The sequence below is a fragment of the Branchiostoma lanceolatum genome, chromosome 2 (genome assembly GCF_035083965.1).
Source record: "Branchiostoma lanceolatum isolate klBraLanc5 chromosome 2, klBraLanc5.hap2, whole genome shotgun sequence".
Taxonomy (NCBI): Eukaryota; Metazoa; Chordata; class Leptocardii; order Amphioxiformes; family Branchiostomatidae; genus Branchiostoma; species Branchiostoma lanceolatum.
Window position 1 is genome coordinate 12,154,862 of NC_089723.1, and position 26,445 is coordinate 12,181,306.

Consider the following 26,445-nt stretch of genomic DNA (forward strand, 5'->3'; position numbering starts at 1 on the left):
AATCCGATATTGAATTTCACAACTATGCATGCAATACTACATCATTTATAGTGTATAAGACAGCAAGTAATTCTTAATCAGATGTAGTAACAATGCACTGTACCTATCAGAATTTATTCTTGATTATTCGCAGACGGTAACGACAATCATTCGAAGTAGACCAATCACACGCTATGTTTAGCATAAATTAAACGCCCGCTCAAATTCAAAATGGCTTCGTTGAAGGACGAGATCTCCTTCGTCTTACCCTCCTTCTTCAACAAAAAATCGCGGCCAGCGGGCAGGAAACAGGACAAAGACGTGGAGAAAGATGCAGGCGTGTACCAAGGAAGCACCTTTACGATTTTTGACGCTCTGTTCATCATTGTCTCGATGTCGACTTTCCTGGTGGATATTGTCACAGGTCTGTTTACCTTTTTCTTCGTCTCATCTGTGTCAAGCTCATGATCATGATGAGAGAGTATATTGCCGTTTACCAAGCTCGATGCTCATCAATTCATGCAGGGGTAACATTCATACGGTTATACTAGTATCTTACCGACCCAGACTTACCTGAATATTCTAAATGAATACCTGCTGCTGCTAGGATATGTTTCCCCGGAGTAATGCAAAGACCGTATCCAAGTGGAAGAAATAAAATTTTATGGCAACCCAACTCCTTCTTCCAGTTGGATATGGTCTTTGCAACCCGTTGAGTCTGCTTGGAGACTATCCCTGGAGGGTTGTTCCGAAAGTTGCAACAGATTTTATTTTACTTTTTTCATCATCAAACTCAAAGTGCCTTGCGACTTGAACCAGGGCTCGAAATTCATTTTTGGAAAAAGGTGCACTGGTGCACGCAACCAAATCAATTAGGTGCACAGAAAAAAATTTGGGTGCACCACATAAAATAAAGTTGAATGTCAGCAAAACATAAGTTTGATGCTACTGCCTCTCTTAAGAACTTCAATCTGTAATTCTGTCCAGATTTCAAATTTCAACCAAGCAACACATCAAATAAAGTACAACAAAAGGTTATATTGCGTTTTCTGATACAGTACTCACATTTCAAGAATATTCTGTATGCTAGTGTACATGAGAACCATTACCCTATAGAGTACAAAAATATCTAGGTGCACCCACAGTCGAAAATTAGGTGCACAGCTCCAATTTTGGATACACACATGTACAGGTGCACATGCACCCACTATTTCGAGCCCTGTGAACAGAGATATAGACGTTAGCCACCGTGAATCAGGTGGGAAGTTGTTATATGAGGATTTGAACTCTCTCAAACAAAGTACAACAAAGGTTATATTGCTTTCAATGATTCTGATTTCAAGAATATTCTGTATACTAGATGGTGACTTGCTATAAAGTAGTGTACAACAATACCTTTACCCTATAGCCTACAAAAGTATGAATGTGCACTAGTTCCAATTCCGGGTGCACAAAAGTACACATGCAACCAGTATTTCAAGTGTATGTAATAATCAGACAAACGGACATGTTTGTTTTCAGACGCCATGGTTTCAGTTCAATATTTCCGAGCGGGCAATCGTGTGGAGTGGGGGTCCCTGACCTTGACCTTCATCATCGTGCCGTCGCTGGTGATGCAGGTGTTCAGCACCAGGTGGTTTATGGCTGATGACAACATGGGTGGGTGGGTGAGCTGGCTCATTCACTGTCTTCAGATGGGGCCCATCTACAGGTGAGCCACTTCCTTAGAATCATGCATATGATAAGTTACATTAGTTAGAACACAAAATGTTTTTTATGCAGTCCCAGACAATCCTGTCTCCCTTGAAGATGACAGGCATTTAATTAGTTTAAACCTCCTCGATGAGAAAAATGAATTTGTATCCATACACAAGACCCGGCCGAGGAAAGTGTTATTTTCCTAAACTTCGCATCTTTTGTGATCTTTGTGAGTACAAAATCAAACAAATTTGTAAATATTATTCACAGATGGACAGACAAAATGAATCATATATATAATGACCCGTTGGGTGTAATGCATATTCACATACACGCTACAACCATTATTTTCAACATCGGACCTCAACATCAGACCTAGATTTCCTAACACAAATGCAAAGGTAATTTTTAAGCTCAACCCAAGCTTAAGGTTTCTAAGAGCCGCCAAGTTGAAGTTTGTCCAATGGTTGTTTGCGATATAACATGTTACACCTGGCTGTAATTGATCTGAAGGGTACTTGGGGGAGGGGAGTTGGGTTACCACAAGATTGATGCTGTATAGTGCAACTGCTGCCTAGGCTATAGCTAGGTTCAAGGTCAAGTTGCCTATACTGCACAATTATAGTACAATGTAATTACGGTCTTGGATTCATGAAAATATTATTAGCAGAACCAGAACACTCTCCTCTGGTCTTGTGTATGGCTTTAAGTGGAAAAAGCAGCTGCAGGGAGATATGGTTCAGGTACAAGTCCAGGGCTCGAAATACCACTTGCATGCACCCTCCTTTGTGCAAGTTACCACAAGTAAAAATTTACCTCTTTTTACTCACCTACATGTAGATATTAATTAACTCCAAATGAAGAATAGTGCTCAAACAAATTACAGATCAAGCAAGCAACATTTACATATCCTAACTACATGCACTTTTTACCAAGTCCTTACTGAGACATATACCTGTACATGTATACCATATGACATAGTGTTACCACTACTGACAGTAGTACCCTAGTTAGAATATCATACTTAGTACTGTTTTAGAAGCTTTTGTGTTTAGTACTGGCTAAATATAGATTAGAGTGACAGAAGTCCAAGATAATCTGAAACATCAGATCAGAAAAGGAGATATATATATACTAGTACTACCTTTGGTTGTCCAAGTAATTTCTTTTTGGTGCAAGTAATTTTTTTTCCATCTCCACCAGTGCAGGTTGACCCAAAAATGTATTTCGAGCCTTTAGTCTATGTAGTACATTTCTGTTATATACAATAATATTTAAATAACACATTTGTACATGTATAATCTAACCATTATCAGCAGCCAGGTGAAATGTTCACCATGTTCTCTGCCTGTCCTCAGGTATGTCCAGGCTCTACAGACAGGATGGGAGGCCAGGAAGACTAACCATCCCATAGACTTTGAGCGTCTGTACCAGCAGCAGAGTGACGTGTGCATGCTGCGGCTGTTTGAGTCCTTTATGGAGTCAGCACCACAGCTGATACTGCAGCTCTATATCATGCTCAAAATGGGAGATGCCAACTTCCTGACTGGTATGTTGCAAACTGACAATACTTGGTACGGGGCTCCCATAGCGAATACGCTTACGGGTGTTGAGACTCTCATTCATGTACTAAGTACTTTAACATCTTCTGTGTCTTCATCTACATGAACAGGATATGCAGTGGCTGAAAGGAGTGTGAAAGATTGCAATGGTTTTTGATATTCATTCCTTTAAATCCTGAAACTTTTGCAGAGTTTTTAATTTTTGCAACGTTTGCAGTGACCTCACTGCATCAAATCAATGACACTGCGACTGTGCACATCCAATGCACATCTACAGTAATAACTGAGTATTACTACCATTCTACAGAATTGTTTCAACTGCTATCGTTGAAGAGGTTTATCAGTCACGTATAATCACAGTTACAAGACTAGAAAGGCAACATTTGCGAGCAAATACAGCATGTTTAGCCATACTCCTCGCCATGCAAAAAATGGACTCTCCCCAAATAACAATGGACCATTCTAAAATACTTGCACTAAAAAAATGAATCACCCCAGTCCAAAACTGAGTCTTCCAGTAGCACCTCAACACAATATGGACCAGTCCACAACCATATCCACTAATTGATTAACACTTCTGCTAAAGAATGGACTTTTTCATAATCATTCCAGCTCAAAATTGAAAGAAATAATAAAAGAATCCTCCCCTTGCAAGAATGGGATATTCCGTGCCATTTCCATGTAAACCAGTCGAAAAATATCCGCTGAAAATTACACTCTTGCGCATAATCAACCCAGTTCAAAATTGAATTAAAAAAGATCAGCCCCAGGGAAGAATGAAGTTTTCCATAGTATACATATGAAGATTTGACAGGAGACGAAGGAAATGACCAAAAACAACATATTTGGGTCAATTCAAAGTCACCGAGAGGGTTTTAATATAATATTTGTAATATGTTTGAACTATTTTGATTAAAAGAATGTCTAAGTCACAACAGTTCTAAAGTGTTCAAACAATTAGAATTGAAACTTATAACATGTTTGAACTCATTTCACATACGTTGGAAACATTTCGAACGTAACTACACAAAAATCTCTTTATTTAGAACAGTTTCAAACCATCTATCCAAATGTTTCAATGTTCGAACAATTTGTAACAAAAGATTTTCACAATTGCCCTCATAAACGAAGGTGCTAAGTCCTCCTGTGTGTTTCTGCCTATTTTCGGTGGCCGCGCTAGACCACCAGCGGATTTGTTTTGACGGAGCGTCACCCGCGCGCGACGATGTACACTGTTCGGCACCGCTAATATCCGGCATTTTCCCGCTCCAAAACACTCCACAAGACCCACGTTTTTAGTGTTTTGCCTCTTGTGCAACACGATTCGATTTGCATTACTAACGGGACGAAAATGATAGAAAAAATTCACCCCGTCCCGGCGTCCGTCCCAAAAACATGAACGACATGAAAATATATTTTCTTACAGATTCAATCACAAAAATCAACAGCATGGGATTCCAAATTTTCGCAACGGCCGACCATTTATCATGGTTGAACTTCCTTCCAAGGCGTGCGATAGATAAACATTCCCGGCACATAATAGTCACTAGTACCAGACTAACGCAAGCTCATGATGATAATAGGGAGAAAGTTTGTCAGTGAAGTTTGGCCACCAGAGGGTACATTCATTTAACGTTACAAGCTAGCGCAAAGGGGCGAATCATTGACCTTACCGGGGACTGACTCTACTGGCCTAATCATTCCTTTTTTGCCGAATTCTACGATCCATACGCCCGTACGTAGGACATGTAGGAAGGCACCGCCTACCACCCGCCTTTGATCATGTATGAAGTCGGCGGCAGAGAGAGATCATCAATCAATTTTGACAGGAGTGTCGCGCCAGTCTGAGGAGAAACGATCTCCCGTGTTGTGTTGAAGAATTTGGAGTTTGAAAATATCTGGAATAACTAATGCTAGAATAAACATTCACAAAATCATTGATTTAACTTGTTTTCTGTTATAAAATTTCCTAAACTGCAATTTAACCACTGAGTTTAAGGGAACATGGTGTTTTCCCGATAATCACGTTAAATGTTTATGTCCGGTCTTTCCTCCTCGTAAGCAAACTTCAAGCTTGGCCAGGTGCAAGGCACTCGGGGTCAATGACCTGTAGGTCATATGTAGTATTGAAAGTGACAGAAGTGGCAAATATTGTCAAGAAAGCCCAAAATAAATCGTTTTGAATATATGTATGCCAAAAATGGGAATGTAGTCCTTTAAATATTTGTTCAAGCCACATATACAGCAAATTTCAGGTCATTCGGTTGAAATACAAGGGCGCAGGAGGCCAAGATATGCTAAAAATAGCCTAAAAACCTCAATAAAATCACTTTCAAGGTCAATATCAAAAAAAGGAAAAGAACGTACATTGGGTTTTGCCTACATTACCTCTGTACCAAATTTCAGGTCATTTGGTCAAAAAATGACAGAGATGAATCGATTTGAAGATTTGACAGGAGAAGAAACATGAGAGAAAACAATATGTTGAGCCATACTTATGGCTAAACATAAATATTCTTCGAACAGTGACTTGATAAAAGGTAGCAAAATACTAACCTCCAAATTTTCGAGTTCTAGTCTGTACGTCTTATTCATGGAATGACCTAGTCTCGCGAGAACACGAGACTAGGCCGAGACTTGTAAAGATCGTCCTGCCTCCCCCGCCTCCTTGCGGAGTAGGGGTAAGTAGAACTTGGGCAGCTCCCAACCTCGGGTACGGTTCATCCCAGCTCGCTCCAACTGAAGGTGTATGTGGGGGAAACAGAGAGGTCCCTAGGTGAACGGACTGAAGAACATCAGAAGTCCGTAGAACGTAGTGACGGCATATCTGCACTCAGCCAGCATGAACTAAAAACAAAACACAGAGTCACCAACGGCCCAATCCCGGACATCATAGAGATCATAGACCTTGAGTCACGTAATTCCCACAGGAAGATTAAAAAGGCAATCCACATTCAGTTGGAGCGAGCTGGGATGAACCGTACCGGAGGTTGGGAGCTGCCCAAGTCCTACTTACCCCTACTCCGCAAGGAGGCGGGGGAGGCAGGACGATCTTCACAAGTCTCGGCCTAGTCTCGCGTTCTTACTAGGTCATTCCGTGAACAAGACGTACAGACTAGACGTCGAAAATTTGGAGGTTAGTATTTTGCTACCTTTTATCAAGTCACTGTTCGAAGAATATTTATGTTTCGCCAACGAAACATATTGTTTTTGTCAGGTTTCTTCTCCTTCTCCTGTCAAATCTTCAAATCGCTTCTTCTCCGTCGTCCGTCGACCAAATTAGCTGAAATTTGGTTTGCAGGTAGAGCACGTGTATACCCCTATACCCTTTTTTATTTTTTTTCATATAAGTTTTTAAAATGATTTTATCGAGGTTTTTTGGTCATTTTCAGACAAAAGTCGCACATTATGGCCTCCAGTGCCATGGTGTTGAAACCTAAGGACCTGAAATTTGGTTAAGTTGTGCATTGGATATTTACCCAAGGTATTTCCCTTACCGTAAAAGCTGCAGATGTCATATTTGAGATGTAGGTACCTTTAGGAAAGGTCAACACACCTGGCCATGAAATATGCTAATGAGGACCTCATTTGCATAATTTATGCATGAAGTTGTATTTCCCTTACCGTAAAAGCTGCGGATGTCATCTTGAAGATGTAGGTACATGTAGGAAAGGTGAAAGCACCTGGACATAAATTATGCTCATGAGGACCTCATTTGCATAAATTATGCAGAGACTTGTATTTCCCTTACCGTAAAAGCTGCAGCTGTCATATTTGAGATGTAGCTACTTTTAGGAAAGGTGAACACACCTGTCCATGAATTATGCTAATGAGGACCTTCTTTGCATAATTTATGCATAAACTCGTATTTTCCTTACCGTCAAAGCTACGGATGTCATATCTGAGATGTAGGTACCATCAGGAAAGGTCAGGAAACCTGTCCATAAATTATGCTAATGAGGGTCTCGTTTGCATAAGTTATGCAGAAACTTCATAATACCCTTATAGTCAATGCTAAAGATGTCATATTTGAGGTGTACGTAATGGGAGGGGATTATCCTGCGTTTTCCCGAATATGTTGCCATTCTACTTTCATTATATTTCAATTTGCCCAGGTATTATTTTGCGACGGCCCATTTTTGCATGGGGAGGGGTATTGGCAAAACATGCTGTATTTGCTCAGGGGCAAATGACGGCCTTTCTAGTCTTGTAACTGTTTCAACTGCGAATTCAAGATATAAAAAAAATCTCTAGCTTGTGTTACACAATCTTTCACTACCAGGGGCTAATTTACCCCTTCCCTGGGGTCCTGTCAGTTTGGCAGGCTACTAGGAGCATGATTCAGAGTACAGCAGTGCTGTGCAGTCATATGCCTCGTCGGAGGTGATTTTATGGGGGGGAACAGGAGAAAATCATGTCAGCCCTGTTTGTCAGTCAGGCGGGATGTAAGGAGCACGATTTAGTCAGGTTATGAAAACCTCCTTTTCCCTCCTACCACATAATAGAACCAACACAGAAGTGAATAAATTTACATCGATATATATCCTTGTTAAGGTGTAACTGTACATGTGTATGGAGTTCATTAATTTGGCATGTAAGCAGCTCTGTAGACCAACTGAAGATGTTCCCCCTGGCAGGTACATCAGCATGTGTGTCGCTGATATCACTGTCCTGGGCCATTGCTGCCTACAGTAAGGCCATGAGGCAGGTCAGGAAGGACAAGAAGAAGATCACATGGGGAGGACTGTTCCTCCAGACAGTGTGGCGTATCGGCATGGTGTCATCACGGGTACTGGCACTGGCCATGTTCACATCAGTGTATAAAGAGTGGATCTGTGTTGTCATTGGTAAGTATGGTTCCACTGCCACCAGCTGCTATATATACACACTCAGTCATTCTTAGACTCTGCAAGAATAGTTTTTATTGTATACCATAACAGTAATTGAAGACAATGTACTTCATGTCATAGCAAGGAATTCAAAGTAAACAGGATTAAATGTCATCATTTTGAGATTGATTTGTGTACATATAAAGTAAGAGATATAGCAATATGTACAGTATGGACACACACATTCACATTTTTCAAACTTCAAAGCACATGGATAGAAATAGTAAAAATGGTATGTGTATAAATGACAAGGAAATAAATAACTTTTGGACCAGTGCAGCAAAACTTATTACATGTACCTACATGTAACCTGTAAAAAGTTTGCAGGGCTTTTACAAGCTACATTCCATCACAATTAGCAGTTCAACCAATGGTAGCATGGCAGTTAGCAGTTTGACCAATGAGAGAGATAATCCTGTGTATATCTGCTACACAGGTGTCCACTGGCTATTGATGACCGTGTGGGTTTACCTGCAGAAGACAGATTTCTGTGACACCTGGTGGGAGGAGAGGCTGTTCAATGCTGTAGTCGGGGTCATCTACTGCTTCTGTTTCTTCAACATAAAGGCAGGCCACTAACTGACTATCTCAACTCTAGCTTATGTTTGTAAGGTCACAACAGGTACATTTTGTTGATTACATCCCCTGCAGACTCCAAAATCAATATCATAATGCAACAGTACTACTACTAGTGAAAAAAACAAGATAGGTGGAAAAACAAGATTTGAATTTTCAAAATAAAGACCATAAACTTTGTAACAAGAATTTAACAAGACAATTGGTATCGCGGCAGTATTTTGTTCTTGTATTCAAGAAGAATTAGTGCACAATGTGACACTAATGTGGTAGCCTAGTGTCAATAAGCTAGTTGTTACTACGCATGTGCAGTGTCAAAGGTGAAGGCCCCCCAGACGTGAACAAAACCCGGCGGGGCGTTGTTATGCAAATCAAAACAATGTCGAGACGAGCACTGTTTTCAAGCCGGGAGCTTTCGCCTTTGACACTGCACATGCGTAGTAGCAACTCCGAACTAGCTTATTACCAAGTTGGCAACTACACTCAAGACTATGTACCACACTAGTGTCCCTTCTACAAGTACACCACAAGGCATCTTCCCACTTATCTTACTTATCTTACTGACTATTTCTGGAGGGGAACAAGATTTTTTTTTTTAAATCGGGAGAAAATGTGTGCTCTGATGTCATCCACAAAATCTATTTTCTGTGGCCTTACTCCAAAGGAAATGAAAATACCATTTGTTGATCTAGGAAGCTCTTGGTATGACTTAACACAGTTTAATGTAGATTCATTACTATACTCTACATCTACTTCCAGGAGGGTCGGACGAGGAGACATATTGTGGGGTTCTACACCATCATGTTGCTGGAGAACTCCGCCCTTATGGGGGCCTGGTATCCCTTCAGGAAGCTGGGTGTCTGGTACAACATACCCGTCATGATGGCTGTGTGGGGAGGCTTCCTCATTGGTACATCATTTATCCTATCTCAGACTTTTCTTATGACATAATGAAGTTATCAATTTTATACCAATATTGTAACAAAATGTCCAAATTGTACATGATGTACAAAATTTCTAAACTTATTCAGTACTTAATGATACAATTTAACCTCAGAAAAGAACAAGAAATAGGGATGCCTTAGGAACCAGAGTTATCAACCTAGGATTGATGTGTTCAAAAATTCACATTTTCCTGTTGTAGAGTGGAACTCGTTGGTTAACTAAATACAGTAGGGGCATCCTCACTAGATAGCTTTAAACAACACTTGCATTTAGATGACATTGTGCAAAGGTTAGGTGTGACAGGTTTATAGTTTACAGGTTTAGCCTATTGCCCGGTTGATAGGATCACCACCCCGTGCCAAAGCAGGGTGGATTCTAAGCAGGGTGGATTCTAGCTGGTCTCAACATCTCCCGGTATCTCATCAGTCGTCTCCTGTGCACTAGCCTTGCTCGTTTCTTCATGATGGATAAAACACAAATGAGATTCACAAAGAAAAACATCTGAAACATTTTGATTCCGCACATTATGTCAAAGGTCAGAATGGGGCAGGTTACTAATAATAGGTGACTACCACAATCTAAGCGCCGCAAGTGTCCTGTCAGATTTCTGGGCCGTGTGTCTTAAGACGTTGTGACAGCGGCGTCCCAACAGCGAGAAATATAGCTGCTGTTGCGAAAAGCTGAGTGTAAAGTGGGCTTAATTAAGTCTTTTCTTCCTCCTACATTCCAGGGGCAATAGCTATGACGATGTACTATAACTACTGCCACCCCAACCGTGATGGCAACATACCGGGATGTCCCACACCAGGCCAGTACATCAAGGCTGCATTCGGCTTCCACAGAGCCCAGAGTGATGACATCCAACACGACATCACTGACATCAACATGGAGGAGCTAGACGACATAGAGATACTTCCCAGGTCACGACCTCCCTCCTGCCCGCCAAGCCGGACCCCGAGTGTGCAGGTGAAAGCACCTGGAACACCCGGCATTGTGGCAGGTGCGCCAAGTATCCTGGAAGGTTCCTTAGCAACTCCAGATCTCCACAGCTCCCTGCTTAAAGCAGTCATGTCAGTGTTAGATGTTTCTACTACTGAGAGGTTACCCCCAGCCAAGTCTTGTCCTGATATTTATAGCGAGCAGCAATGCCTGTCAGAATCATCAAGTAAGCTACAAGATGATACGTCTTCCTCACAGGAAGGGCTGCATGCTGGGGTGAGGTTCTCAGGGAAGGGAACATGTAACCCTTCATTTGCAAAGTCTGAGGAGGTGCTAAGTGAGTGGGGGAAGACAAGGGATTCCTCCCCTCCTAGAATCATCATTACCCCCTGTAGTCCCACTGACAGTAGCAACAAAGGAAGGAAAGACCCCAGGGTTGTTATACATAAGATGGACTTTAAAGACAATAGCAGGGATGGAAGACATGGTGTAAGGATGGGAACTGCTGCTACATACCTTAAGAAACCCTTAATGGGAAGGAAAGAGATTTCTATAGAATCAAGGCTGGGAAAGAATAATGCTGATGGTACAGTGACAAAATCACTGAATGATATTATACCATATAGTGGTAAAGTTGGTGAGTCCCCGGGGTTAAGGAAGAGGGAGGGTCGCAGCCCTGCACACGTGCCAGTGATGGTTAGATTGGGGATGGGGTCACCTACGATTGAAAAGAGGGGTCAGGGTGTTGTCAAGGAAACATGGGAGGAGATACATCTCACTCCCAAAGCTGGATCTGGGAAGGCAAAGAAGGCTCTAGAGTTTGCTGAGGGTAGTGCATGTAGCTCAGCCTCAAATACAGCCCAGAAGCAAAGGACAATCAAAGGCATCATCAAGCCAATCACTGTTGCAAATAACAGCTTACCAAGTGAGAAACAAAATGATCTTAAGAAAATATTGTTATCGGAATCCAAAGATGAGAAAATGCATTCAGAGAAATGGCAGCTTAATATAGCTATGAAAAACGAAAGTGACAAAGCACAGAAGGATGGTGCAGACAATCATGAGAATTCAGAGCATGCCAAAGACATTGACCTTCCTAGTACAGAAATTCCTTGCAAAGTTGATAAGTTTTTAAGTGTTACAGGAAGGACTACTGGCACTTCTAAGTCCAGTAATTCTGATGATGGAAACAAAGTGGGGACTTCACAAGTCAAAAAATATTCTCCACAAAAAAAGAATCCTAAGGAAGGAAACAAAGAAAACCACCCACCAAGCACTCCGAGAACTACGGCAATCCTTAATACCATTCAAAATCCAACTGTTGATGCAAGTAGCATAAACATGGAAGCAAAGAAAACTAAGGGCAATGGTGCTACTGTACATGTCCCTCCCGTAACCACAAGTGACACTAAGATTGAAAAGAAGCTTCCAGTTGATTCTGAGAAGGTCTTCCCAAAGTTGAGGGATTCCCCATCCTTGTCCAGGAAGTCGCTTTCCAAAATTCCCTCCAATGCTGTCTCGGCCAAGGTAACACAATTCTGTACGATGACGCCCCCAGATAGTCCTGTAAACCCTTCACCCATCCCAAAGAAGCTTGACACCAATTGCAAAGTCTACACTCCAAAGAAGGAGAAAGGGAGAAAGTCCCTGGCAAACATACCAAAGAACACAGTTGCCGAGAAACTGAATAAATTTGGCGCCCCAGAGAAAGATGACAGAAATCAAACGCTCACTTCAACCAAGGTTGGGCAGGCAGAAATAAAACCTGAATTAGCAGCAGTTTCTCAGAAGGCAGATGATAAACCAACGGTACCGGTTGGGCTGAAGGGATTAAAACCAGTCAGGAAGTCTCTTGCAAACATTCCCAGAAATGCAGTGGGAAGGAGGGTTTCTAAGTTTGACTCCAAAGTGTGATACATCCAAGTCTCAAGTCCCCATATCTACAAGACTATAGGGTAGATACCAAATATGACTTGCCAGGTCTTGATTAAGAATTTGAAGGATGACAATGAAATCTGTATGTGACTACAGGGTAATGGAGCTGGAGAATGGAGCTCCAGAGATAACTTATTAATATTAGTGATCTACAGATGTGAAGATTATACATACTCGGTATTTATACTTAAGCTTCTTACTCTATGTATGCATGAATAATACATTCACCACATGTCCATGTATGAATTCTAACTTAAACCTAAACTCATTCTTGATACAGATTAATAAAGTTGAGTCTTTGGTGGAATTCCGTCTCAGCGCTCATGCACTGTGTCCTTGTTACTCATCAAGCAGGTGGTGGCGTGAAGAGTGACCTTTTTATCCTATGCCCCGTTTTTTGTCAGCTCTCCCCACCTCTGCTTGGAGAGAAGTCATTGTCCCAGAGCCATGAATGATTGACTTGAACGCGCCTGAGGTTATTGTAATTTAAGATTTGTTCTGTATTTTAACTAGTGAAGGGTATGTCTTCATATGGCCTACATGATAGGGCCAACCACAGATTCACCAAATGAACATAGAGAGATTTTATACTAGAATATGCATAGAATGTGTAACTATGTAGTACACTAAGCCCTTGAATTTTTCTTATAAAGATTGAATCACATTACAAGCTTTGGATTTTAACTCATGAATTTGTAGTATCTTATACATTTAATGTTATAGAATGACATTTATACCAGTATACATTTGTAAGGAGCTGAATAGTGTTACTATAAGAAATAAAATATCATAATCTTATCTATATATAAGCCTTGATGAATGAGGAATGTTTTATGAGGTACATGTGCCCTGGGGAACATATATCATGAGGTCTGGACTTTTTATAGAAATGTTGGGATAGATCTATAATTGAAAGTTTTTAGTAGCAGAGTACTGTATTCAGATAATCATGGTTATCAACTCAATGATGATATTTACTACGATGTACATGTCAGACTAAGCCTAGAAATATGTTAATCAACTATAAGTCATATTTTTATGTAGATTACATTCTGTATTATCTCACTTCATGCTTAACGCTGATGCTGCAGTAACTTGGAAAATATGCCGCTGTAAGTGTGGCATGCCAAAGTGTTTGTACAGAATGATTCATCTGACATGTCTTTTGAATCATGAAGGAAACTTGTGGTAGAAGAGCAGTTAGGCTACACCAAGTAATTTTTATGGATGACGTCCGCGCGCGCATTGATTTTGGTCTGTTTCCAGAAAAAAAACAAGAAATTCCGTTCCCTGTAACTATGACCAAAGAGTTACGACAGTGCCGCAAATCAATGGGATATGGAAAGAAACAGGACAGGACAACAACTGCTGTTCAACTTCAACTGATTTATTCAAATTATTGCTGTTTTCATGATGAATAAAACAATTGCTAGTTGTTACACTGTGTTCTTTCATTCAATTTGTGTCCTAACATGTGTCGTCGACTATTATAGTTTATATTTCAAATCTAGGCATCTTGTTTTTTTCGGCCCTTCTTGTTGTTTTTTTGCGCTCTCACATTAGATTTAGGGTCTCCAAAGGACGTCATCCATAAAAATTACTTGGTGCAGCCTTATGTATAAAGACTTGTACTGTTTGCTAGGAATGCATTTGTGGCAGTGTATTCAACATTGTGTAGAAATGTGTTCTTATATTGTCTCTATTTTTGGTTACCCTTTTATAAAAAGAAACTACATGAGTTTGGTGATGGAATTATTGTACGTGTTATCATGGCAGATGTACAATGTACATTTGGCAATGTAGGGAGATTTACATGTCAATTTCTACTCACTGTATCTAATACAAAAATACCACAGACAAAACAGGACTTTGTTGTCATCTTTTATTTGCACCAAGAATGCAAGTAGAAGAGCCTTAGTTAGACCATACTGATTTGATTAATATGGATGACAATCTCTTGGCACCCTAAAACTTATGTCAGTGTGCAACAAACAAAAATTGCCTTATGAAATATAAGTGGTCAGGAAGGTTGAACAAATGACTGAACACACAGAACATGGTATACCAAAACAAATTCTCCTTTCACATCTTTGACTTTGGAAGACTTAGCTGATTACACAAATTGCCTTTAATTTCGCAGTAAGGAGAAATGGGATTGCAGTGGTTTTCAGTAACTGTTCATGATAGAACTGTCACATACTGTACAGTAATAGAAACACTGGCACCTTTACAGATTTAAGTTTTCAGTGAAGCAGTCATCGCAAAAACCACAAACACAAAACCACCAAGAAAATTTTAAGAATTACAGAAATAAACATTTTCTGATATTTTTTTTCAATTTACAGCATATATTTGCTCATTTTGTAGCTGCATTGTATAATTTACAGTATGGTTGCAAACATTTGTTTTGGAAACGGCCTAAAATCGATGCACATATGTCATCAAAATTATCAAGTCAGTGTGGCCTTAGGCATATATATTCTTGTACTTGCTTAAAAAATAACAGCTTGTTTATCTTATAATCTTTTTACAACATCCAAACACAGTCCATCACCACTTCAGTTCACATTTACAATGTAGCATATTTTTTTAAACCCTATACATGTATGTGTGAAGAAGACACAATAGGGATTATCAAATAATCTGTGAGTCCTGAACCAAGAAAAAAAGCATCCATGTTGAGCTAGGTAGCCATGTCAAATATTAATGGGACATGTTTTTAATGAGACAAAAATTCATCTAGAAATTTCCCATCATAACACAAATTTCTAAAGCTTGGATATGGCATTTTGCCCAGGTCCTTTTTTCTTGCTCCCAATTAGAACAGCTAAGTGCTGTGGTCATCAATATTACCATTAATGGGGGTATATATGGCTTGGACAAAGTCCTCTAAAATTAACTTTGGTCACATAATCATGGTAAAATATATTGACAATGTGGAGTGTCCTTAGCACCTCAGGACAACGCAACAAAGTAAAACTACCATCAACTATGGAATGGTAAGTTCACTTTTATGATTAATGGAACAGTATATTTTTATACTACCCACCATAAATATCCCAGATTAACATAGAGCTGTATAATACAGAAAGAAAAAGACTTTGCAACTTGGTATATTATGAACACTACATCGTACATGCACCATTAAGTTACAACAGTTTAGTTAATATAAACGTACATGTATATCACATAAACCAGCATCAATGAATGTGTCATCATGTTTTATGGGGATAATAGTAGTAAAGCGAAATAATTAAACTCAGAATTGAATGGCCACAACCGCTGCTCCTTTGCACAACACAAAACATTATAAAATGTTCCTGTATCAGCCTCGATGACAGCAGTTTCAATGATTGGTCCATCATTCCCAGCTCTCCCAATCATCATCCAAGTCTTCAGTGTCCTGAAACAATAGCAAAATTAACAAGATTGGCAATGGTAAAATGACATTGCTTTGGTGACGGAGGTTGTTGTTTTAATTTTTACTGTACCCTGCTTAGGGCACTGGTATGCCAGGATGGAATTCGAGTCCAACTGGAATACCAGAAACTCCAGTCCCAATGGAATACCAGGAATTCCTGGAGTCCTAATGAAATGCCTTTTTAATCCACAGAAATGTTATTTTGTAAAAATGTGTCCCGACAATTCTTGTAATTGCACAGGATTATATCAGCAGGATATAGTAATCATCTAGTACTAGACTAACTGCTATTTAGTCTTGTGTGAATCTTTCTAACTGGCTTGCTAAATTTCCTTGTGGCAGTGAAATTTTCCATTGATGGATCTGAATATGATTTCCGTTTTGACATTGTTCCAGATTCTGTCCTTCCTTGGTTTCAAGTATTTTCTGTCTACGTGTGGTATATGGCTTGGACGTGTTCATGATGTCATGAATGGGGTTAGCTATTCTGCTTGTAACGTTGTAGGTAATTGAAGCAGCATGTGCACAATCTGTATCAGTACAGACTTGATGCAGTTATGACCCATTGCCAGAAGAAAGATTTTAAATCTTACAGTTGTAAGAAGCAGCATCAAGACATATAAAAAACATTGTAACAGCCACACACTGTTAGAAAAGAACAATCACATTTTATGTCAAGTTGCCCATTCTAAGACCACGAAAGAAATGAGCTGTTTAAAGAGGCCACCATTTTCCATCCTAATTTCTCCACGTTTTCAGACGAAAAGAAAACTACTCTCCTCTTAACATCACAAAACCCACACATTGCAGAAAAAGTGGGATCATTCGTCCTCCACTGTCTCACAAAAAGAAGCGGAACCCAATAAGCTAGAACTTATGTCAGTAGTTAAGACTAGAGAAGTCATATGTTATATTGTTCATCATTATCTGTCTGTCCACTCTGTGTTACGTATACATGTACATGTACTTGCAATTAGCCTACGGGCAGGAATTTGCAATAAACTTTCTAATATTACTGGATCTGAGGTCTTAAATGGGTCCTTGGTATACATAAGCCTGACTCTGACATCTGGCTAACACATGTCTAGGTTCTCTGGGAGGAATGGCCCCACTTTCTATCCTTTGTGCTGCTGACTAACATTCCAAACATTCTTCTGAGATTAAGATTCCTGTAGACAAATGCCTGTGCAATTCCTAGAATATCTGCCAACTGCACACAATACTATACCATTTGGCTCGCCATTGAGGCGTCGCCAAAAATGAGATGACATATCTAGATCTGGAAGAACAATATTATCGAAACTTTGAGGCAAATATTGTTAATACAAATCAAGTTAAAGCAGTACACAATTACTAGCCGGCTACGGAGAGAGGGACAAAAGGCAAGCTATGGGTCGCCTATTGACCCTCTCTCTGTAGCTGACTCCTGTCAGAGGCTGATAGAGGCTATGAAATTACCATATTTTTCATTTAAATCTTACTGTAAATGGAGCAACAATTACATACAATGCAAAAAGGCCACCAGTAATAATAGAGGCTACTATTGCGAGGTCATGTCAGCTTGGAGGCTGCTTAAGTTTCCTTTTCCTCAAAAGCCTGGTACAAACAGTGGTGTGCCCTTAACCATGTATCTCATTCATACATTTCAGTACCTTTCCATCTTTTTCAAGAGCAGCTTGAGCAATCCTCATTTCTTCCTCTGTTAGGTCCAGGTCAAAGTCTTTTTCCCAATCATCACTCAGGCTCTCCGAGGAATCTGTAAGATAAGGGAATACAAATCTGCCTGTGAAGTTTCACTGCATCTTAGGTCCCTCCAGAACAGCTTAGAGGTTCTTAGAGATTTGTATGTTATAAATGCAATCTAGAATGCAAACAGACACAGGACTGTCTCCATGACCCGCCCCTCTGTCCCGGAAGGAAAATTTGCTTCTTGGGACAGAAAAAATTTCACCCCATCCATAAAAAAATCTAAACTTTATGACACGAAATTGATGAAACTTTATTTTCTTAACCATAAAATGACAGATTCAACAACAAAAATTAACAACATGTGCCCCCAAACAATGAGTCATTTCAGATTTAAAGCCAGAGACAAACATTAACAAATATCTAAGTCACAGGATTATGGAGTATCTTTCTTTTCTCACCTTTGGCCCCACTGCTGCCCCCAGCAGAAGCTGGCGATGCCCGATCTCTCTCTCCTTCTTTTGTTTCTGTCAGTAGTTCACCCACTTCTTTTACATCTTCCTTCTTACTCTCAGCTGGAGGCACTTGTGGTTCAGTTTCTGGAGCCTTTTCCTCTACCTTCTCTAGATCTGAAGGTATCCTGACTTGGGCTTCAACTTGCACAGCCAGACTATCTATGATTGTTTCTTCTGCCTTTGCTCCCACTACCTGCTCTGATCCCTCTGTGTCCAGGGATTGCTGTTGTTTTGGCTCAGTTCTTTCAGCAATACATGTCTTTTCTTCAGTGTCTTCTCCTTTTCCTACTCTTTCTTGGGTAACTGTGGGAACTTGAACCACCAGAGCCTTGTCAGATTTCTCAACCAGGGAAGTTTCTTGTACTTGCATTGCAGTCTTTGCACTTTCTGCTTCTTTTGTGTCCTCGACATTTGGTCTGTCAACAAGCACAACGTCTGAGGAATCTGATGATGTGGGACTACTCCTCTTGGCTGCTTCTTCCACCTGCGCGGCTGTGGCCGAGGCTTCATCAGATGACACTGAGGTTTCTGAGGATGGTTTCTCCAACATGACAAGTTCAGATGATTCCTCGGATGACACAGCACTTGGACTGCATTCTTCCTCCGGTATGACAAGCTCTGCTTCCGTTGGGGCTGTTACCTCTTGCAATTCTTCTTTTGATCCTTATCAACACACAACAGCCAGAAATGACAAGATCTGTATGTTTACGTACATGTGCAATGACATCTGAATAGAAATTATCTCTACTTAATATGCTTGTACACAGATCTACATGATATACCATTAGTGTCTAAATAAACATTTGAGTGAACCATTGTAGATGAACTAGTATCTATGTTTGTGATGTACTCCTACTCATGGGAACAGCCAAGAAAACATTGATCTGGTTGAGGTGTAGCGAGCTGTTTCTATTTACTGTTAATCATTACTCACACACTCTAATCAAAAAATTATTCATCGAGCACAATAGGTTGTTTTAATACTACGTAGCACATATTTGTTATCCTGAACTCATTGTTAAGCATTATTGACTAGTTTTTTATTTCCTGTAGTAGAGCGCCAGATTGCATAAAAGTTACATCTGCCCTCCTACATCTAAATTTACCATTAAGCATTGTGATGATCCCCCCATGCATACCCTCTAACATGACTATGCTGTGTACCTTGTTGTGTTGCTATGGCCCCTTCGCTGATAGCAGGTAGGGTGGAGGCATCAGGAGTCTCCCAGCCCCACTCATCCTCATCTGAAAGGTTGGAACAATCTCTCACTAACATGGGACTGCATTCAACAACATGGCTACACAGTATCTAGGAAGTACACTCTTCAGACTGCATCCATGATAAAAGAAGTACAGGTCAAAACATTTTAGATACATTTGTACATTGACATTGTACATTTCCAACAATTACACCCTGTTCATTTGTTCTAAAACAAAGCTGAACACACCTTTAAACACTTAGCTGAAATAAACAGAAAAACTAAATTCAAAATCTAAAACTATTAATAGAATAGGAACATTTTTTTAAATTATCTTACATGTCAGGAATATGATGTATACAGGTGTACAATACTAGTACCTTTGATGTGTAACTCTACACAAATGTCTAAATGCACCAGTGCACATACAAACAACAATTAGAACACAGGTCCAATTTTTGGAGCACAAAAGTACACCCAATATTTTGAGCCCTGGATGAGCAACACCTGGAGCCAGGGGTGGTTTATCTACTGAGAGCCTTATGTGCTGAGCGCTACATGTACATGTACTCACCATCCTCCCAGCCAAGGTCATCACTAGGGCTGGTGTTGTCAGCACGCTCCATAAGAGCCGCTCGACGGGCCTCATCCTGGGGTACACATACAGAAGTGCCTTCAGTTACTGTTATAAAAACTATTCAGGTTTAAACTATGAAGGTTAGACTGAGAATGTGACTGAGAATGTTCTTAGTCAATTAGAGAATCTATCCAGCTGCTTGATTTATTTTGTATCATCACATAGCCAGATGGCATAGACCAATCAGAAGCCTCCATTGCCCATGTGTTATGACGCCATAACACACCCGTTCGACCATTATGTAGAGGGGGAGGTTATCTTTTTGTTAACAGTTGCATAATGTTTATTTGTTCCCAAAAATGTTTACTATCTTAGAATAAATCAAATATTTGGAAGCATATGACAAAATAGAATAAACCATTTCAATACAAGTCAAATCTAAAGGCGCGGAAAGAAAACAGTATTCAGACAACCGGCAGGGAGGAATGATGATAATAGATAATAGAATAGATTTGAAAAAGATTTGACATGCCAAGATTGCAATGTTATTAAATATTATCTGTGGAATGTTTTGTTTCCAAAATGAAATCTATCATCTTCTGTACAAACAGGACAAATGTAAATTCTGAAATGCATTCTTAATAGTATAAGGGATCTATGCATCATACAGGAATTGTCTACTCTTATATGGGTCAGGTTGGATAGGCTATATGATAATAACGTTAATGACCGGCCTATTCCTCAGTGTATATGGTGTCAACGCCTGGCCATGTGCTATAACCACCTCATAAAACCACAGAGTGAGCGAAGCGTTATGACACCATATACACCTTTGGGCGGGTCATTAACCCTTAATTACATACCGGTAATACTGTATTCAGTGATACATGTATGTAGCCATTCTGATACTTTCAACCCTGGGGCCAGTACTTCTCTGAAAATTTTCTCTTTTTTTCAATTTGTCAGTTTGATTGGCACCTTGGTTCTTAATTCTAGAATATTTTTGGGGATTGTAAAAAAAGTCTCTAATGAAGATCTCACTTGCTGCAGTTGGTGTAGCTTGTAGAAATACCTCTGCCAGAACTCTGAGTGAGAAACAGCTGATGGCACCTGGGAGAAAAAAGTATATCAGATTCAATCAAGGCTTGTCTAATAAAGTGAAGATGTCATTGAAAGTAAGGTCGTGTTTGCATATGTAAGGTTAGTGTAAACGTTAAAATTATCGTGACGGTTTAATGTTCACAGTTCTTACAGTGACCACGAAAATGCTGGTTCTGTCTTCTGCCCACCTACTTCCTTGTTTCAAAACAAACATACCATGTCCCCCCCACCGCAAAATTAAATCCCTGCAAACTTAAAGGCATTTATAGTACATGTGTAATATCCCATACATAGGTTCATATAGTTGTGTCCAATTAGACTGGGATTACTGGGATACATGAAGAATTAAGATATCCAAAAAGTACTCACCAAACGTGTGTACAAGGCTCTGACTTCATTTTTAGCCACCAATAAGTCAGATATGTCACCCTTGATCCCCTCCAGGTCAAAGGTCTCCAGCCACTTCAGATACAGGTCTTGAGGGCCTACATGTACATATCACAAGGAACAAAGTCTGGGCCTACAATCTGGCATGCTGTGTTCAGGTGCTTCCAAACCTATGTTGGGAGTAGGTTAGAAAGCATTTGGAGCTCATTTACTGATTAGGAGATGGTTAGGACATGTTTGGTGCATGTTCAGCTCATGATCGGTGCCAAAGATAGGCATGGCCTAAAAACTGGTTAGACTGCTCCCGAACTACCGCCGTCCTGGGTTGGCTAGCGTTCGGAAGCCATGTTCGGCTGTGCGTAACCCAGGCTTAACAGTAAAAGATATTCATCCATTTGTTGACTGAAACTGAACACTGAAGAGATACATGCTTATGTTCCAGAACTTGCAAGAGACTGTTGCTACACGTACCTAATGGCAAGTCAGTATTTTTTGAGGAACCTTGCAAATGTAACTTACAATTCAGGCCGTGTATATAATGATGTTAGGTATAATACCCTACCATCAGGTTCATTGCAGTAGGTCCCAGGATCAATCTGCATGTTGTGTAGCCGAGCCTACAGATGGACAGAATATTGTTTCACACAGCAGTGCTGACAGAAAACAACATGACATGAAAACAAACACACAACTGGTAATATTTCAAGACTTGAGCTGCAGGAATTACAATTACCTTTAGTTTTACACATGAATTGAACACTTTTATACTTTTATGTCTTTGGGTAGATTTTCAAGGGGAAAAATGTGTGAGTCTCTGGCCATTTTTCAATTTGGCAACCACTTTGCAATCAACAAATTTGGCGAAGATCTTTGCCTGTGTGACAGGCGCTTTAAGACTACTGGACAGTATACCTGTGCCCTGCCGTACACAGCAGTTGGTGAGGCTGGGCCAATACGGATCTCCTCCACATCATCATCGTCCACGGCCAGGCTTCGGGAGATGGCGCCGAGAAAGTTGGACAGGCCTTCCTTTATAGTACCTCCTGTTGCTGACTGCTCTGCCTTCATAGAACATACACATCATCACACTCAGTAAAAAGTAAAAAATCATCAATGCAGGCCTAGGTTATCAAGAATGAAAATGACCACATAATAGACAGAAAATGCAAAAGGCAGGTAATCCCCATGGCACACTGTAAGAGTCAGGCTTTTCGGGTGCCTCTATGGAGGCAGCCCACAAAAAGTGCCAGAACAATACAATTAGAACAGTAACTGTTATTTCATCAGAAAAAAAACACATTATATTTATAAGCCGCAAAAAAGGCTGCTAAGAAGGCTAGACATAGAAGGTAGCATTGGAAAAGATATCTTACTTAGGGAAAATATAAGAAGTCAACACACGTACAGGTGCATAGATAAGAACAGTGGAAGAGTCCTTTGTTTTGGTAACTCTTACTATTGTAATCTTATCATTGATATTCTGTATCTTTTGAGTTTGATCCTTGGCTTAAAAGATTCAAAGCTTTGTGTCCAATACGTTATTTATCATATTACCAGACCTAGATGGCAGTCTTTCAGGGTCATTCTTTATAACATGTTTATGTTTTTAAAAGTTTCAATACTCTTCCATCACCAAAAATATGAAGAGTTATTTGTGTTATTATCCAAAGCACATCAACCAAGCCACCCCATCTGACATGCATTAAATGTCACACATACCAGTTCTGATGGTGAAGAAATCTTGCGTTCCTGTTTGAAAAACCACAACTTTAGGACTCCAAAGGTTACCTGTTACTACCACCATGTTAATGTTTTTATTTTTCATTTAAGAAGAGGAATATTGGTGCAAGAATTGAAGTTGTGAGCACTCCATCTTAAATTCTTTTCCATAATAAACCATTGTACCTTCTTTCTCCCAATATTACAGAATTACAGTGTTTGCGCTGCAGCTGGATACATGTAACGTGGTACACTGTTTCCACTAGAGGCTGCAACCACTGAATCATGACGAGCAACCAAAAATTTGACAGATCTCTCAACAAATTTCACAGATACAACAAATGTTTTACGATGTATATTTGTTGACTTTTTAATCCTACTTTAACCTCTTGCACAGTATTCAATTTATGAAAAAATTTAAATCAAGGATCACACAAATCCAATTTTGCTCCCTGTATGGTTTTAGCCGTCATTACACAATACACTACCACATATCATGTTCTGTAACCATCTCATCAACCCTGCATCATGACGTCAATGTTAGATCATGTAGCAAAGAGAAACAAAACTGGCAGTTGTTCCACAAATTAATGGCAGAAGTAATTTCTCCCACCAGTGGCTCCCACCAGTTATAATGTATTCTCCATAAATGTTGGTGCAGCTGTACTCACATGTAGCTTGGTCTTGACGGTGGATGCTGTAGAAGCTACGGCTGTAGCCGTGTCCTTCTGAACCACTGTGGAGAACTCAGTCAGGTCCCTCTTCATGAAGTCGAGCACTTCGCCTGACTGAAACATAAACAGAGACGACAGAAAGCTGTCAGATGAACAAGTCAAGCATAAACAGCATAACACTGGTCCGACTATTTACCAGGATACACATCAAGAAGGGTGAAATCTACCAAAATACAACTGCTTTGAAAATTAGATTACTTCTTTAAAACTGTTAGATATTAGCAATAGTTCCACTGTCATACATGTACAAGTTGCCAGATATTGTACCTGTAACAAGTTCTTTATATATTCTTCTTTGATGAGTTAGGGTTAGGGTTAACTCTTAAGTTAAACTATACCAGACTCCTATTTTGGACTGTTTATATCACAGAAGGAAGGCTAAGGAATTTCTGTTGAATTGCCCGAGCTGGTGTCAAATTTCTGAGCTTCCGAAGTGAAGTTTCCGAGCGTAATTTCCGAGCTTTTGACATGAATTTTCCGAGCGTAACCCGAAGTGATACCGAATGCATCCGGGGGTTTGCTAAATCAGTGCAAAGGATGACGGGAGAAACCGTCTCACACTAATGACGGGAGCATTTCCGGAGTGAGTGGAAACACGCACCGCAGCGGGTCCTCAACAGAAATTCCATAGCCAATTGCCCGTATTCATATGGGTTAATTACTAAGACCCAACTAAACAAACATTGTAGTCGGTAAATGATTATTAACAAAGTAATGGGCCATGATTGCCCAGTATTTTCTTGTGAATTTCTTGTTCCCGTTTTCCCATCTCTTGTACTCATCAAAGCATACTGTATTTCTGGATATTTCACCGTTCGTTATATGTATTTCAGTGTATTCCAGTACATAAAGTACGAGCGATCGTGATGACATCACAGTGACACGGAGGTAGGCAAAAAGCAGGTGGTAGGCAAAATTTTTTAAACAAAATCAGTGATCAATCGTAATGGTATAGTCAGACCCAACAACATCACAGGTCAATCAAAAGATTTAGGGTGTTGCAACCTAATTATAAATCTCACCTTTTCATTTTGTGCATAATACATTTCTAATCAACAATGGCTTCACAGAACAGTGTCTGAATTGTGCCATCTTAACAATGGTTGTCGATCGAAAAATTACACATAATAACAGATATTCTACACATGTTGTTGTTGTTGTTGTTGTCCTTGTATGATTTAACCTTTACCTGTAAATTAAGTGGTAACAACTACACTCATTGAATCATTCTAAAATGCTGTTAAGATTCGTAACTTACTGAAGGTTTCTTTAACATTTAGTATAACATGTTTTAATAATCTAGTTTAGTGAAGACGGTCATAATACAGGAACTTAGTAAGAAGTAACTTATCTTTCTATTTTTATCAAGGATCAATTCAAACTAGTTTAGTTCGTTACGTCATCACATAAAATGACAAATTGTTGACATCACAACTATGATTATCGTTGTACTGGTGTTTTCTCGGACGCGGCGAATCGCGGTGCACCGCGGTGTTAGAGTGGTTAATGAAGTGTCAACCAGAGGGTTGGAAATTGTCACTCCGTGTAATTTGCACTTGGCCGACTCGCTAGTCGCACAGAGAACTGTGTCGTCATCTGATTCAGTGAAGAATTCCAGTCTTACCTTATCTTTCGCAGCCTTCACCCAGCCGCCGAACCACGAGTCGCCTCCCCTGGTGAACCAAACCAACATTTGTTAAATTTAGACAGTCTTCAGCAAATCTAATGCCAGAAAATAGACGGAAATGCCAAGAAAGGAGCACCAAAACAACCCAAAAGATTACGTCAACTCACCCTTCCGCCATGTTGACTGGTCGTACTGCGCATGCGTGCCAACCTTTAACATTATCGCTAACAGGTGCTGTGAAGCCTGAAGTCCAAATGCCGGATACCGGAAAATCGGTTTTCATCAAAGTTACTTATTAGAGTTAACGTTACATGTCAAATCACAATCTGCTACTAAAACGGCCCTGCAGTTTCAAAGCTACTAGGGGTCCAAACGTATATTATAAACGGGGTCGTTATAACGTTACACTTCTTCTTGTATAACTTACAACTTACAAGGGCTATCTACCACCCAATAATCGTGACCATAGCTTGTCCAGAAAAGATCGGAAGCTCTGCTGCAGTACCAAGGAAAGCCGCCAGGGGTCCAAAACCTACCCACATAACGTTATTTTATGACAATCCATCTATGGATACTTCTTGAGTTATACTGTTCAGTGACAAACCGTTAAACATACAAATATACAGCTACCAGAACGTGTCCTTTTCGGCGAATGAAAATGATAAAAAAGACGTTACATTATACAGAGGAAAAGAAAACTGTGCAGATGGCAAGAAAAATGTGACTGTGACATTCAAAGAATCATGGTATATCTTGTCCACTTTAATACCGGCCTTGAACTAACATGGCTTAAAAGTACAACTTAACTTTTTGTACATTTTGCCTTTTTTTTTGCAATTTGTGTGTAAAATGCTAGTGGAATAACGTTACTAATTGCAAACGGTCTGACTCTACCGTCAGAACAGGCAAAGGCGTTCACCCAAATGATTCCAAATATCACAACCGCGAGTACTAGT

General features: G+C 40.0%; 2 protein-coding genes across 3 annotated transcripts; one reads left to right on the forward strand and one right to left on the reverse strand.

The window, feature by feature from the left end:
* The first annotated feature begins 69 nt into the window (after positions 1-69).
* On the forward strand, positions 70-14,388 carry LOC136427472 (uncharacterized). The gene is made up of 7 exons (XM_066416346.1): positions 70-403; positions 1,501-1,690; positions 3,036-3,226; positions 7,877-8,086; positions 8,565-8,695; positions 9,464-9,614; positions 10,380-14,388. The coding sequence occupies exons 1-7, from the start codon at positions 211-213 to the stop codon at positions 12,500-12,502; spliced, it is 3,189 nt and encodes a 1,062-aa protein (XP_066272443.1). The 5' UTR covers positions 70-210; the 3' UTR covers positions 12,503-14,388.
* A 3-nt stretch (positions 14,389-14,391) lies between these two features.
* Positions 14,392-25,738, reverse strand: LOC136427473 (BSD domain-containing protein 1-like). 2 transcript variants are annotated; one of them, XM_066416347.1, is made up of 13 exons: positions 25,657-25,738; positions 25,487-25,535; positions 23,800-23,916; positions 23,129-23,158; positions 22,322-22,471; positions 21,972-22,026; positions 21,392-21,507; positions 20,963-21,031; positions 19,919-19,994; positions 19,310-19,390; positions 18,092-18,808; positions 17,597-17,700; positions 14,392-15,926 (listed from the first exon to the last, which is right to left on the reverse strand). In XM_066416347.1, exons 1-13 carry the CDS (start codon positions 25,665-25,667, stop codon positions 15,885-15,887), a joined length of 1,617 nt encoding a protein of 538 aa, XP_066272444.1. In that variant the 5' UTR covers positions 25,668-25,738; the 3' UTR covers positions 14,392-15,884. The 2 variants fall into 2 exon arrangements, with proteins under 2 accessions (XP_066272444.1, XP_066272445.1); XM_066416348.1 differs by lacking the exon at positions 23,129-23,158 and having other exon boundaries at positions 25,657-25,737.
* Between the last annotated feature and the right edge of the window lie 707 nt (positions 25,739-26,445).